The sequence below is a fragment of the Ictalurus punctatus genome, chromosome 4, assembly GCF_001660625.3.
Source record: "Ictalurus punctatus breed USDA103 chromosome 4, Coco_2.0, whole genome shotgun sequence".
NCBI classification, from domain to species: Eukaryota; Metazoa; Chordata; class Actinopteri; order Siluriformes; family Ictaluridae; genus Ictalurus; species Ictalurus punctatus.
This window is the reverse complement of record NC_071284.1, coordinates 4,910,328-4,926,509: the sequence shown is the minus strand read 5'-3', so window position 1 is coordinate 4,926,509 and position 16,182 is coordinate 4,910,328. Positions and strand designations below refer to the sequence as shown.

Here is a 16,182-nt window from a genome sequence, read left to right as displayed (position 1 = left end):
GGCGATAGCACACTCTCTAGTTACTCTAGAGAACGACTGATAAACCGTGAAGGAGAAGAAGTCTTTGTTTACACCCGTGCTGGATCATCTGAGAGCTTATCTATAAACTAATTTGGGTAAGAATGGGTTGTTTAGAAGATATTACATAAATATTTACATTATATAGCAGTAGTACTTGATTTGTACTATATACGTTTTTATTGAATTAAAGATAAAAATCTTACATTATACTTGACTGCACGTGTATATATTGGACATACTGAGTTTTAGTTAGCTGGCAACATTATTATTATTTTTAAATATTAGGCCTAATTAAAGTTATCTTTAGTATATGGACAGTTTATGGATTCTAAATGTTTCCAAACTTGTTTTGTTAGTGCACTACAATGTATGTTATTGCCTAATTGAAGAAAGCACACTATATGACCATATAATATGAGGATAGCGTAACTTAAAGATACAATAGTCGTTTTTTAAATTATTATTCATTACTTGTACAAATACCCTGGAAGATGTGTAAAGCATGGATTAAGCTGTGACTTTAGCAAAAGTTTATTAAGACGTTAAGGAAAACTCCGTTTGGGAAACTGACTTCCGGTCCGGATTACCAGTTTGCGTTTGTATACAGGAATTTTATAGACGCTTAGATCCTGGGGGCGGAGCTTCGTGAACATGGGCGGGAATCATTCAAATGTTAAACTGTTTAGAGACATAATCTTGGAGAAGAAGAAGAAGAAGAAGGAAAAAAACAAAACAAAACAAAGATCAATCTTATCTAATGCACCTTTAAAACAATACTTTTTCTTTCAAGGACAATCAGAGACATGGAAAATACATTTTGGCATCTGTCTCTGAAGCTTCACGACAGGCCGAAGTCAGTGTTGCCTTTCCCAGAGGATGTTGAACCTGGAAGATACATGGTGGCCACCATAAAGCAGCTGGTGTCTGCGCAGTTACCAGACTCACTGCCGGATCCAGAGCTCATAGGTTTGTCTTGTTTTGCATTGACACTACAGGAGAACAGGTTCATTTTCACTAGGATATCACTAGAGTATTTTTGTATTGAAAGTTTGTAAAAAAAAAAAAAAAATAGATATATTTTTCATTCTTAAGTTATGCAAAGATGGAAAAGTAAATAAAAGCACAAAGATAGTCTTTTGATGCTGTGAGGATACACTTAAGGTAGACGTTTACAGGAAAGTGTGTTGGAAAATCATCCCTTCATTGTTTCATCAAGAAAAAAACAATTTCAGATATTCTGTATTATTCAATCGGTTGATAAACTTTTATGCAAAATGTATCTTTTCAAGCATTACCTACTTTTGCAACAACAAAAAAAATGAAATCTTACAGAAAATATGTTGCATAGAAATAAAGGAAAATTTTCACTAGTGCACCACTTTTCAGACAAAAAGAAAAAAGAAGCTAGATGATCGGGAAAATGTACGAGCCGGTTTACTGTCCAATTTTTTCAAGAAATGTTTTTTTGTTGTTGTTGTTTTTTAAAGAAATGTTGAAATGTTTCATTTCCTTATTTTTGAAGGTATACCATACTTTTAGATAAGATAAGAGTTTATTCAGCTTGGTCAGGAATTTATTCTGCACTGCACTGTATTATATGTGTATACATTTTCAGTATAAAATCAAACACAAATCCTATAATAATCGACAATTTGGGGGATTCCTCTCAAATATCCTTCTGAATGGTGATAGGAATGAACGTGTAAAATTACATCAGTGAAACGTAGAACCAAACGAGTTTTTGGTTCTAAAACTAGAAAGAAACATTTAACGAACGGTTTTAAAAATACAGCTTTTCAGCGATATATAAAATGACGTGATTATGGGCGGAGCTTCATTCCTTTGAGGTAAAGTTTCAGATAAAGATGATGATGTGAGTGGACAAAAAACAGTGAATTAAATGTTCTTTCATTAAACTCATTTTCTGACTTTTGCTATCTCTTTTACTACGTTTAGAAGACATTTTCTTCTCCATGCAATTTATATCAGTAGTATCTTGCTTTAGAAGTCGTCATGGTGTAAATCAGCAGTGCTCAGCTGTGGTCCTGTATGTCTGTACACCTTGTCAAACCAAGTGCTTATGTTTGTCTAATTCATTTTGTCTTTAGAGCTGGTGCACTGCGGGTGTAAACTAAAAGACGACTTGACGTTGGATGCCTATGGGATTAAATCGGGATCCACATTGCACATCTTAAAGAAAGTGTGGCCTGAACCCGAGGTCAAACCTGGTGAGTTGAGCATCATCCATCTATTGATCCACATGAAGTTTATATATATATGTATATGTGTATATATATGTGTATATATATGTGTGTGTGTGTGTGTGTGTGTGTGTGTGTATACATATATATTTATTATTATTATTATTATTATTTTATTTTTTTAATTAATGTCTTACCCACACAGAGCCAGTGAACAGAAGTGCTGCGGCGAGAGAGTTCAGACTGCTTCAGGCCACCATGCACTCCAATATTGCGTACAGAGATGCAGTAAGTAGTAGTTGTAATAATAATATTCATAATAATCGTTATTTATATAGCACCTTTCATACAAAAAAAGCAGTTCAGTGTGCTTTACAAAATGAGTTATATAAAACCGTAAAAACTAGACGTCAGTTAAAATAATTTTTTTTTTTTTTAAAAAGCATGAAATTAAAGAAGAGTTTAAATAGATAAAAATACTGGATTATTACAAGATGCATTAAGAAATAGTCATTTAAGAAATCTAATAGTGAAAATACAGATGGGAAGAGGGAGGGGTGGTTAGTGTATGTGGTCACTACTAATTAGTCATTTCTTTTGGGATAGACCTAAGGTACAGATTTTTTTGGAAAAAGTTAGAAAATTATTTTCTAAAAGAAGCTCGGATTGCCTTTAATGTTATAGAAACTGATGTGATGTTGAAGTATTTCTCGAGTGATAGTGATAAAAAAAAAAATATATATATATAAAGTATTTATATTTGATGTAATTATGTTAATTGCTCATTGCTATATATAAGTTAAATGGAATGAAAAAGTGACTTTATGCCGACATTAAAACGTGTTTCAATACCTAAAAGTAAAAACTTGAAAGAAACCCAAACTATGCAACTGTTTAATATGCACAACTTTTTTCTATAATGTATTTTATATATAATATACTCCTATCATGCTTGGCTAGATGTTTTCTTGTTTGTAAAATGTGCATGGTTCTCCAAAAATAAATAAATAAATAAACAAAAACTTGTACTTATAATAATTGCTATAATCGCATAACAAGATGTTGTACATTTTATGATATCATTGAAAATAAGTATACTTGTTTTTAGTGCTTTTCTTTGAATCGCAGGTGTTTAAGATGCTGAGCAATAAGGAGTCTCTGGATCAGATCATAGTGGCTTCCCCTGGGCTCAGCTCAGACCCTGTAGCATTAGGCAAGTCTGAAACCATACTCTGTCTCTCATGAAGCTTATTTCCCAAGTACATATGCAAATAAATGATATGTATTATCTGGTTTCGCAGGTGTACTACAAGATAAGGATCTGTTTGTGCAGTTCACAGACCCCAATCTGCTTGATGTGTGAGGTTTCTTTCTTTATTATTTTCTCTCCATTAAATAGAATAATTACTTGTTTAGGCAACATTAGGAACTTCTCCAGACTGTTACGATACAATACAAATGGCCTCTCCGTTTTTGCCTTCAGGTTGGTCCGTTCTCATCCAGCGCTGGTTAATGCCATCATTCTGATCCTCCACTCTGTGACGAGCAGCATGCCTGGCCAATCAAATGCAAGCTCCTCCCACAACACCCCTGCTAGTTCCTACAGTGAAATGCCAGGTCAGTATAGACCTAGTGTTAAACACATGGGCTCTGAGGTGGCAAGTAACACAAGCTGTGGTATAAGACGGGTTGTGCTGTTGTAGGAAAATAATCAATGATAGAGCAGGGTCACTGCTGTTACCACCCAGAATTGATTATTTTCCCATAGCTGCATGTACCGCAGTGTTTTATTCCTCTTATACTACAGAGATTTGCCAGCGATATTTACATTTTGATACTTTTTATCTGTTTGTAGTTACATTTAGTGTTGTGGAACATCCACAAATCGAGTCCCTGTCATCGGCTGTCGACAACTAAACATTAATTCCATCGCTTTCTTTTGAAGTTAACGAGACAGAAAATGCAGCGTGTCTTATTTGAACCCTTGAAGGTTCTATGTAGAACTCCACAACAGAGGATTTACTATGGAATTAAATTTGTGCCTTTTCAAGATATGAAAAAAACATACAATGAGAGAGAAGAAAAACACTCAGAAACTGAAAACAGTCAACTCGGTGGCTACAACTTAGCACGGTCTTCAAATAAACAGCATTCTTTATTAACAGTTTTCTAAGCTTCCTTTTCACTAATCATGGTTTATGAATGCGCCGCCAGAGTTTTCGTTTACGCTCGAAATTATGGCACAAACCTCTCATGTGGGCGGGGCTTAACAGTGTTTTACCCTCATTGGCTAGTGAGATTTGGATCACCCGGTCGAGTGTCCAACTGAGGTGGCGGATAATCACGACGATGACCAAGACGCCGCCGCTCCGTGCCGCTCCTGAGACCTCATCATGATAAAATCGTCGTATGAGACTACCCAAACCTCAAATATTAATTACGATCTAATATACTAGGTAATATAAATATATAATATAAGTAAGTAATTTCCATTATAAGGTACTCCAAAATTTGTGAAGTCTCTACCTCCTGGTCAGGGAGCTGTCGATCCAGATCTCGCTAGCCAATGAGAGTGAATCGCTGTTAAGCCCCGCCCACACAGAGGTTCCTGTCCGAAAACTCTGCAGTGCATTCAGTTTAATCTGCGTAATTTATAGCTCTTTGGTCCTTAGTTTGGATAAATATTCTTTAAGTTTTATAATAGTTCTCACAGATTTATAATTAAGTAATTGGTGATTGTAGATCATTTATATAAAAAAAAAAAATGTAGATTATGTGCAGATTGCTTATCATAAATATATGTTTTTCTTTCTCTGTAAAAACACTGAATAGAACGTCCTCCATTCCTTACTGCTTTACATCTGATACAAATTGCTGACACTGGAGACTCCTTCCATAAACGTTTATATAAACGTCTCCTTACAGAAAGCTTCATATCAACAGTTAGACATTTTCCTCGGTTACATAGCACATTTTTTTAAAAATCTGTCGATCATCTGGCTTGGATTACGTGAGCATCCATCATACCAGTCCTTGTGTAAGTCGTTATTATAGATACGATCATGTATTACAGCGAGAGCATTAATGGAAACCTTGCAGTAAGTCTTGTAACTGGAACTACGGTCAGAGCTCCTGTACTAGAAAATGAATCAACACCTTCTGACCAATCAGATTTGAGAATACAGCAGAACTGTGGTTAACCATGAATAAATTCTATCTACATATTGATGTGGCTTTTCTTATTCTTTGTCTGGGATAGGAGGATTTCTGTTTGAGGGCATGTCTGACGATGAAGATGATTTCCAATCCGTAAGGAATCTTTTGCTTTTATTTATTTATTTTTACAGTTGTATCATTTGTAGTTAATTCTTTACCCCCGTACTGTCTTTCTTCCAAACTGTTCTGACTGTAGAGAACAATACATAGCAATCATGCCCGAACATTAAAACAGACAGACAATAAAATATTTGCAAAACTAGAAAACACTTCAAATCCTCTCTGCTTAGGACATAGAAAATGCTGTTTGTTAGAAAATGTATGTTTGAAACATATTTCACATGTCCTGCGATGCACATTTGTAATATACAGGTGCATTTCCGTAATTTAATTTAAAAAGTGGAACTTTCATGTATTTTAGATTCGTTACACATAAAGGGAAATATTTCAAGCCTTTTTTGTTTTAATCTCGATGATTACGGCTTATAGCTCACGGAAATAAAAACTCCAGAATCTCAAAATATTAGAATAAAGAATTTATAATGCAGAAATGTCGACCTGAGAAGAGGTCTAATCAGTGAATTAACTCAAAACACCTGCAATGGTTTCCTGAGGCTTTAATCTCTCAGTCTGGTTCAGTACACAACCACAATCATGGGGAAGATGGAAGTAAATGTTGCATTTCATTTGGAAATCAAGGTCCCAGAGTCTGGAGGAAGAGTGGAGAGGAACCGAATCCAAGTTGCTTGAAGTCCAGTGTGAAGTTTCCACAGTCAGTGATGATTTGGGTTGCCATGTCATCTGCTGGTGTCGGTCCACTGTGTTTTCTCAAGTTGAGAATCGATGCAGCGTCTACCAGGAGATTTTAGAGCACTTCATGCTTCCATCTGCTGACGAGCTTTATGGAGATGCTGATTTCCTTTTCCAGCAGGACTCTGCACCTGCCCACAGTGCCAAAACTACTAGTAACTGGTTTACTGATCGTGGTATTACTATGTTTGGTCGGCCAGCCAACTCACCTGACCCGAACCCCATAGAGAATCTATAAGAGACACCAGACCCAACACTACAGACGAGTTGAAGCCTTGTTTGGGTCTTCCTAATTAGGCATTGATTATTTGATTATTTCCCTATAACAGCATGCTCTGTTGTGTTTACTTCGTTACTTTACGGAGCTTTATAATACGGTATTAAAATGCTTATGATGTATCATACTGCCTAGAAATGATTACTGTGGAGTTAATGGAATTGTTTTAACTCCATGGACTCTGTGTCTTGCACTAGGGAAGTCGTGCAGGCTCGTCCCAGCGCCCGAGACCTCCAACCAACCTGAGCGGCGGAGGAGCTACAGGGCCTCGACCTATCACTCAGAGTGAGCTAGCTACAGCGCTAGCTCTGGCTAATACACCGGAAAGCAGTGCGGCCACGCCCATTCTGGGCAGCCAAGTAAGTCTTTTAGCTTGCACGCATACAGACAAATACTGTAACTTTCAACAAACATATACTTACCATCCACTTGATTAGACACACCTGTACACCTGCGTATTCATGCAGTTATCCAATCAGCCAGTTATATGGCAGCAGAGTGATGTGAAAAACAAATCCCATCCAGTGAGCACATTATTGATGACCGAGGTCAGAGGTGAATAGCCAGACTGGTTCAAACGGACAGGAACTCCACTCCAAAACCACTCTTTACAACCGTGGCGAGCAGAAAAGCTCCTTGGAATGCAGAACATGTTGAACCTTGAGGCAGATGGACTGAAACAGCAGAAGACAACATCGGGTTTCATTCCTGTCAGCCAAGAACAGGAATCTGAGACTACATCAGGCACAGGCTCAACAAAACTCGGCGGGTAAAGCTCGAAAACATGTCACCTGGTCTTCTTTAAAACCTTCAACGGTCCAAATATCGAACTCTCCAACTTCAACATGATTGGCTGATTGGATAACTGCATAACTGAGAAGATGTACAGATATTCCTATTAAAGTGAGTTGGTTCCTAGTGAGTGTACATGCCACTTTTATCTCACCTAAATCCACAAGTAGTGCAGTCAATGCAAAATACAGACAAAATGGCGGCTCAGTGAAGAGTCGAAGGCAATTGTCCTGTTACTGTTTAACAACCGTACACGTTTTCATCTACAACATGACTTCCACAGTTAGCATTATTAATGACCGACTTAAATTTCAAGGACATTTCCATCAAAAGATCTAGAACTATGTCCAAAAAAAAAAAAAAAGTTTGAGCACTGGGTAGTATGATGACCTTACACACACACCTCCTCTTCACATCCTCTCTGTGTCTCTCAGCAGGACGTGTCCACTGGCAGCTCTTCAGCAGCAGCAGGGACTCCTGTCACTAGCAGTGTGTTGAGTCGGGCGCTGCAGCAGGCTCTGGAGGCTTCCGGCGTGACCCCTCTGCAGGTGAAACACCGTCTCACACACACACACTCACATACACAGTCCGCACCACACCACAATCCTGCTGAGGACTGCGTACACTGACCTTTACAACCGCATGAAAGGAATCACGTCTAGATTATAACAAAACATGACACACAATATTGGTTTGGCCGGTTTTCAAGAACGGAAAAGCATCACACATACACACGGCTTTATTCTGAAATTCATTACAACCGGAATAAAAGAAAACAATCAATGTGGAGCTAAACATTAAACAATGACTCATCAGGGAAACACAGCTGCACAACAAAAAGGCTCTATAATATAGCACAATAGACTTCCTGGGACATAAATAACAGCAGTCAATTCTTATTTTTGCATAGACATAACCAGCATTAGCACGTGCGATGGATCAAATCTCCTTAGCTGACATATCTTGTATATCTTTTGTGTATAATATAAAAAAACAGGATGTTCTGTTATAGGTGATATGATGCTGTTACCACCCCAAAACTGCTTAACAACACATCCCAAAATATTTTATTTAGTATATACCACAGCAATTTGTGGAACATTCAAAAAAATAAATAAATAAAAAATATACTATCACTTAAAGTTCTAGCAGCGACAAGCAGTCGTGCGTTCACCACCCTTTCTTTTTTTTCTGGCTCTCTGCTGTTTTGTTCTTCTTTCCATGATCATACTTGAATGCAGCGTCTCCTCCTGTCCTATAGGGGCGTTGGCAGACGCAGATGCAGCAGCTGAGAGACATGGGTATCAGAGACGAAGATTTGGCGTTACGAGCCCTCCAGGCTACAGACGGAGACCTGCAAGCAGCACTCGAGCTCATTTTTGCTGGAGGAGGAGGACTCTGAAGACTAGAGGTCTAAGGATGGAGGAAACTTTTAAATAAAAAAAAACTTTACATATCGCATCTGTATACATCTCTTTTTTTGGAGATTAATATTAAATAAATAGAACAAACGATAGAGGTTTTTAATGAAGTGTAAATTTTTTTATTATTTTTTAAATGCGGTGCAAATTCAGAAAATATCAAATAAGTTGTATTGCCCATAAATGACCACTAGATGGCAATATGTGACCACATGCAGTTTCTATGGTTAAAAGCTGCCTGCTCAAATCAAACATTCATGTACTTTTACACAGTTTTTGAATATGCAAAGCTGTCCAGAGAGTTCACACTCGAATAAAATCAAATGTAAAAAGACCCGGATGATGTACTATGTTTGCTGAACAAATCAAATGTGGAGGAATGGATACTTTTTGCACAAGCCTGTCCCAAACAAACACACAATGAACTGGGAGACTTGTAGAAAATAACAGACAGAACCTATACGGCGGTAGAGAGCTGCATTGAAAATTTTGAAAGAACCCACAGCAAAATCGAGCATTTCCGGCCGCGACAATCCCCCCAAAAAAACCTCCATGAAATCCTGTATGGACCGATTTTATATCATTTACAGTGTACGATTTGAGCAGAGGCAGCCGCACCCTCCGACTTTCAAAATACTTCAGAAATGGGAAAAAAAAAAAAAAAAAAGATTTTATTTTCCGTATCCACATCAGATTCTATGCTGTTGTCAATCTTACGACTGATTAATTTATTTACGTTTGTGTTACCGAGCTCAACAGCACCACCAAAGGTCAGAAGATTAATGCAGAATATTATGAAGATATGCTAGTGCTGATTTCTTCCTAGCCCAGACTGTACGTTTATGCAGTGACTGACAGTCGTGTCAGGTGATTACACAAACTGAAACCACCTAGATTTGATCTCTATTTGGCCTGATAGTTTTTCAGACAGCTTCGGTGGTATATTCATAACGTGATTGAGAAGCCGCATGTGAAATATAGTCAGGAGTGTGATCAAAAATTGTCCAAACTGTACAGGTTTTGGGGTTTTTGAATGAAAGAGTTGCAACAAAGCATTCAGTCCATAGAGTATCACAGACTTGAAACACGTAAAAAAAAAAAAAATGCAACTTTCTATTTGCCTTTAAGTGTGTGTGTGCATAAATAGTTTTATTGTCAAGCTAATCATAAATACGTGCTTTTTACCTTCCCATCTGATAAAATCACCACCGTCCATCATTGTATTTGAGTGAATCCATGCTAATATCTAGCTACAATTGAGTGCGCCATATTAATAAAGCCACAGACGTGATGGCACTATGACTTCGGTTTAGATCTGCCCTAAAGCAAGCACGTCTTTCCATTGAGCTTCTGTTAGATAATTGTCTCGCACTCATTTTACGAGCAGCCAGTATGGGCTTATTTGAAGCTATTATTTTTCCACCGAGGGCAGCTGAAGGAGAGCAGTCCTATTCTCCCTGTTGTGTCGCGTCTCTCAGAGACCTCTAATTGCCCCACTCAGCTTTATAGCGTTGAGTAAATGAGCCCTCACAATCAGAGAGCTACTTTTGTCCCGGCAGAGTCTCTAAACACAGCTGCCTGCCTTCGTTTGAGGCACGCTCACACACCTGCAAGCAATTTCCTGTTTCCAGTAGCACTGGGTCCTGCAGTGGCGGGGGTTACGCTGTCCTGTCTGCATCCCTCAGCACCTCAGCCAAATTACCCGAGGCATTAACCGACCAGTGGAGGCGAGTAAACTCACTTTAATTGTGTTGTTAACAGACTGCATGTCAGAACACATTATTTCAGTACAGGTCCAAAAACTGCAAGTTTTTTCTATTGTTATTGGGGAAAATAAAATTTAAGAAATGATACATACACATTAAGAATCATAGCAGTATTTGCATGTTGATGTTCAATATGAGAACATTTTAATCATGCCTATACCACAGTGCTGTTAAATTCCTGCTTCTGATTGTTCAGAAGGTGTTGATACATTTTCTATTAATCGTCCGACATGGGAGCGTCTTCAAGACCGAAAGCTTTGTGGTTTCCCGGTAACACACAAATAAAAACGAACAAAAACACACAAAATTTTCTATATTGAAAAGTGACCGTAGTTTTTATTTAATTAAATTTTTTTAATTAACGTTATGGAACATCCATGTCACAAGTTACAGCTATATACAATTGTTTCTTGTTTCTTCACCAGTCGGTTTTTTTAATTTATTAAGACGAGAAAAAAAAACACAGCTTACATTTACATATACAGATAAAAAAAAAACTGCAAAGCCCTTCATGCGCAATACTTTCTCATGTCGGTATTTTTAAGTTACAGCTTTACCACAACTGTTACAAAGAAATGACACTGGAGACTCCTTCCAAAGATGCTAAATAAACATTCCATCACAGAAAGCATCTTCATATCTATGATTAGACACCTTTGTAAATCCATTTATCTGGCGTGTCTGTCATACAAGTTCTTGTGTAAATTGTTACAATGCTTGTGCGATGGCTCTGATTGATTTTCCCTCTTTTCTCAGCTTCAGAATCAGCTTTTCTTAGCTTGCTTTTCTCCCATGGACAGCTCTGTGGTCTTTATGTTGGTCTATCCTTTTTTTTTTTTTTTTTTTTTAAACGACAAACGCTGTCTTCACAGGTGAAACCCAGGGCCCAAACTAAGAGCAGACATTCAGAGGTATTAATTGTTTAAACAATCAATCTAACAGGGTACAACTGGGCAACAAGAAACAACTGCCAGTCACGTGTTCCAATATTTTTGATCACTTAAAAAAAACGTGTTAGTTCAAACAAAAAGCGCCATGTTCTTTAACACATCTGGATGTATATATTCGGAAATGAAAGCTGAAATTCCGTTTCATCGTCTCATATTCTTCTTTTGCTCTCAAACCCAATGTCTTCATTATATAGCAAGAACAAAAGAATTGGCCTTGCTGTTCCAATACTTTTGGAGGGGACTGTAGCAGTCATGACATGTTTACAACTTTAATCATGTCAATCTTATGACACCAGCTTGTGGAAACAGGAACCCGTGAATACAAAGCAGACGCTCTTTAGAAAGTCACTAATTCTTATCAGGTCTCCTTCGAACCTTGATGTCACACCTACGCACGTTTAATCTTCTACCTTAATCTACTGCCACCGCTTTATAATCAGCAGTGTGTCACTGGAGTGTGCCTGCACGTCCTCCACTGACTCTTCAGTGACACTGAATAGGATAACGCGACCTCTTCTGTGTTTGCGCTAGAATATACGCCTTGTCTTTTGTTTCATCGCCATGCACGTGCAATGCTCAAGTCATACGGATTTAAAAGCTTTGCGCATGCTGCTTTAAAGCAACCGAGAGACGGATGAGAAGTAAAACGTGGCACCTTGTGGAGAGAATTTCAGTCTCTGGTTTTCATTTTGCACGTGTCACGAGCTCACTTTTCTTACAGAAATGTCATGAACAGAAATGTCACGTCATAGGAGTCATAGAAGAAAAATGTGGTTTTTATACACGTCACATGCTACGTTACACATGTTTCACGTGTTTTGCAGTTTGACACGTAGGGCATGTGATTTTTCACAATGAATTTTTTTTTACGCGATTACTTATTTCCACGTAAATTTTTCTCACGTGGTTTTATTTTTACGCATGAAATTTTCGATCGTAGGGCGTGTGTTTTTATTCATCTTAATTTCCTCACGATTCGTTTATTTTCATTTATTTGTGATTTCCCCACGTGATCCGTTCTTCACGCTATTTTTTTCCCACGTCTTTTCACGTTCATTTTCCAAACGTCACGCGTGCATTTTTTTCCCCCTCACACGTTTCCACACATTTTTTTCCCAATAATTTTTCGCATGTCATGTTGTTCATTTTTCACTTCATTTATTTCACAAGATCATTTCGTTTTCACGTGATTTCCATACATTATCTTGTACGTGAGCATTTTTCACATGTAGGGATTGTAATTCGTTACTTTTTTCACGTGATAACATTAGTTACATGCTTGCTTGAGTTCACTTGTACAATTTCAAGTCATACCAAGAAATAGCATGTAATGCACCTTTACATGTTTTTCATATGTACATTTTTATCAAATTTATGATCCAGTTTTAACACAGCAACGCACCTGATTACAGACAGAAGGCTAGTGCGAGTCTCCATCCTTTAACGGCACCCCAATCAGCTGCACAGTACTACAAAGTCTGGCACAGACAAGATGGAGTAGAAGAAAGCGCTCTATACTTTTGTCTACTGCCATAAAGCAGCTGGCGTGCTATTAGCATCAGGTCGGCCCCCTGAAATTGCTTTCGCTCGGACGTGACTGGGCTGCAGAGGACAAAAAACAGAGAAAGAAAGGCATGCAATGGAAGGAGCGAGAGAGAGAGAGAGAGAGAGAACGAAACCGACAAGAGAACGTTTCATCCTCAGGTGGATATATTTGCCTCTTTCATGCCTGGCTTTTTCAGGGCTTATTTTAGTCCTCAAAGAACACTTTGAAAACCGGGGCCGAACGATAAGAACGGTTAGAAGACCTCCAGGCGCAGATCACTGCAAATCAAACGCCATTTATTATTCACAAGATCAGGCTGGGAAATGCTAAGATTCAATAGGGTAAATGAGGACAAATTTGGGTTTTCTCTGGTTTCTTTAGGTAAAGAAGTAAAATACAGAACATACACACAATAGGACAGATGTGTCACTTTAACATATAAAACACACTGCACATTCATAACTGTGGGCCTTTTGCATTTTCAGATCATCACACACTGGATACAATGCAGATACACGCTTCACAACGAATCCTCCAATGGCTCTTCAAGGGTCCTTTGGATAGATAAGACTTCTTTGCCTTTCTAAAAGGGTTCCTCTTGGAACTTTTTTTTACGATTTAACCTTAAATCTTTTTGTAGCTTGGGACGATTAACAAACTGGTTCAGTGAATTTATTTTAAAAATTCTGTTTTTAAAAAGCTAAACAACGTGGGAAGAAAAAAGGATCGGATCACAATGTTTTTTTTTTTGCTAGCAGAGTTCTTATATTTCTATATATTTAGCAAACCACCTCATGTTTCATGCTTCACATGTCCTCCCTGTGTCTGTGTGGGTTTCCTACCAAAAACATACTGGTACTGTAGGTGGACTAGCTACCCTAAATTGCCATGAGTGTGTGAAAGTAAGTGTGCTGCCCTATAATGGACTGGCGTCCCATCTATGGTGGGTTTCTATCTCACACCCACTGTTCCTGGGATAGTCTCCAGATCCACCATGATGCTGACCAAGACAAGGTCATACTGAAAATCAAGATCCTGGTCAGGGTTGTGGTGGATCCGAAGCCTGTCCCAGGAACACTGGGAGCAAGTGGGAATACACCCTGTATATGACGCCAGTCCGTTGTACGGCCCAACACACACACACATGCACATTTACATGCTTGTTCACACCAAGGAGCAATTTAAATTACACTATATTGCCAAAAGTTTGTAGACACCTGACCATCACACTCATATGTGCTTTTTGAACATCGCCATCCAGATTTCGTCCCCCTTTGCTGTTAAAATAACCTCCATTCTTCTGGGAAGGCTTTCCACTAGATTTTGGAGTGTGGCTATGGGGGATTTGCTCTTTCAGCCACAATAGCATTAGGCACTCTTCATGGGGCTCACTTTGGGCACAGAGTCATGCAGGAACAGATTTAGGGCCCTTTAGTTCCAGTGAAGGGAAATTGTAATGCTACAGCAAACAAAGCCATCCTGTACAATTGTGCACTTCGAACTTTTTGGCAACAGTTTGGGGAAGACTCACATATGAGTGTGTCCACAAACTTTTGGCCATACAGTGTATCTACAGGTAATCCAGTCACTGGTTTCTTAGTATGTGGGAGGAAACTCGAGTTTCCTCTGGAGTTACTCTTGTCATAGAAGTACTCATGACACACACAGTACTGTGGCATTATTTATTGCAATATCAATATCATATTGTCAAATTACCCAACCCTTATTTGACACAAAAAGGGGATAAACAGCTCTGTCTCAGCCTCCCTGCTCATTCAGCAAACATGCCATTTTCTGTCTAGCGAGCCAAGATTTTAACAACAGTTTTATATCTACATAACGTCTTCCTGTGTCAGCGTCGGTTTCCTCTGGGTTCTCCGGTTTCCCCCACCTCCCAAAAACATGCCAGTAGATGGATAGACTACACTAAATTCCCCCTAAGTGTGAATGAGTGTGTGAATGTGCTTGTGTACATGATGGACTGGTGTCCCATCCAGGGTATATTCCTACCTCATGCCCAGTGTTCCCGGGATTGGCTCCGAATGTACCGCGAAAGACAAAATGAACGAATGAACGAACGAATGAACAAATGACCGCACACTACACAAAATAGTTCCAGATTTAACTGCATTAATGTAGACATTCTTTTGTCTTTTCTAAATTGTCTTTTTATTCTCTGCAAATCAAATGCTAGATCTGAATCATAGTTAATCATTCTCATTTGAAAGCATTTATCCATGTATCGGTTATCTTTCCTGCAAGTCAGAGTATATATGGTGTTTGTATATGCTGTGAGAGAATAAAAAAAAAAAAGAGGGGCTGGTAAGCCGATGACTATTTATAGCTGCTTTAACATAAGTGATCAGAGCAATAGGGCATAACTGTAAAGAAATAAAAAGTACAAGGTGTCAGTGTATCATCACAGCAATAAAACACTTTGGGATGAACTGGTATAGAAAAAAAAATCAAACTTGCTTCATGTAGGGTCAAATCACACCACTCCATTGTTGATTATTTTCCTATAAAAGAGCTTCGATTAGGCCGTTCCATAACCCTCCATTTCTTCTTTTTGAGCCATTCCTTGGTGGATTTGCTAGTGCGCTTAGGTTCATTATCCTGTTGAAAGGTCCACTTTCAGTTCAACGTCAACCTTTGGACAGATGGAATCACATTATCTTCAAGCACTTTTTGATGTGATGCAGAATTCTTAGTTGAATCAATGAATGCAAGCTGTCCAGTCCCTGAGGCAGTGAAGCAACCCCAAACCATAACATTTCCACCACCGTGCTTCACAGTTGGTATGAGGTGCTTCTCCTGAAAAGTTGTCTTTGGTCTGCGCTGAACATGTCTGCTGTTACTGTGGCCAAACAACTCTATCTTTGATTCATCTGTTCAGAGTACATTATTCAAAAAGGCCGGGTCTTTGACTATACGCTCATTGGCAAACTGTAGTCTTTCACAGGCTTTTTCCTGGCACACCTCCCAGCAGGTCAAATTTGTGCAATCTCTTTCTGACTATAGAAGCATGCACTTTGACACCAACAGTTGCAAGACATACTAGCAGATCCTGTGATGAAACTTTGGGGTTCCTGGAGACTTCTTTATGCATCAGACGGTCTGTTCTTAGGCTGAATTTGCTAGGACGGCCAGTCCTGGACTAATTGGAAGTCGTTTGAAATCTG

At 38.6% G+C, this 16,182-nt stretch overlaps 1 protein-coding gene across 2 annotated transcripts; it reads left to right on the top strand.

Annotated features, from left to right (window-relative positions):
* On the top strand, positions 1–9,072 carry ubl7b (ubiquitin-like 7b (bone marrow stromal cell-derived)). 2 transcript variants are annotated; one of them, XM_017465880.3, is made up of 11 exons: positions 1–116; positions 812–987; positions 2,130–2,249; positions 2,428–2,510; positions 3,351–3,435; positions 3,524–3,581; positions 3,706–3,839; positions 5,482–5,531; positions 6,723–6,884; positions 7,755–7,865; positions 8,579–9,072. In XM_017465880.3, exons 2-11 carry the CDS (start codon positions 825–827, stop codon positions 8,717–8,719), a joined length of 1,107 nt encoding a protein of 368 aa, XP_017321369.1. In that variant the 5' UTR covers positions 1–116; positions 812–824; the 3' UTR covers positions 8,720–9,072. The 2 variants fall into 2 exon arrangements, with proteins under 2 accessions (XP_017321369.1, XP_017321368.1); XM_017465879.3 differs by having other exon boundaries at positions 7,752–7,865.
* The last annotated feature ends 7,110 nt before the right edge of the window (positions 9,073–16,182 follow it).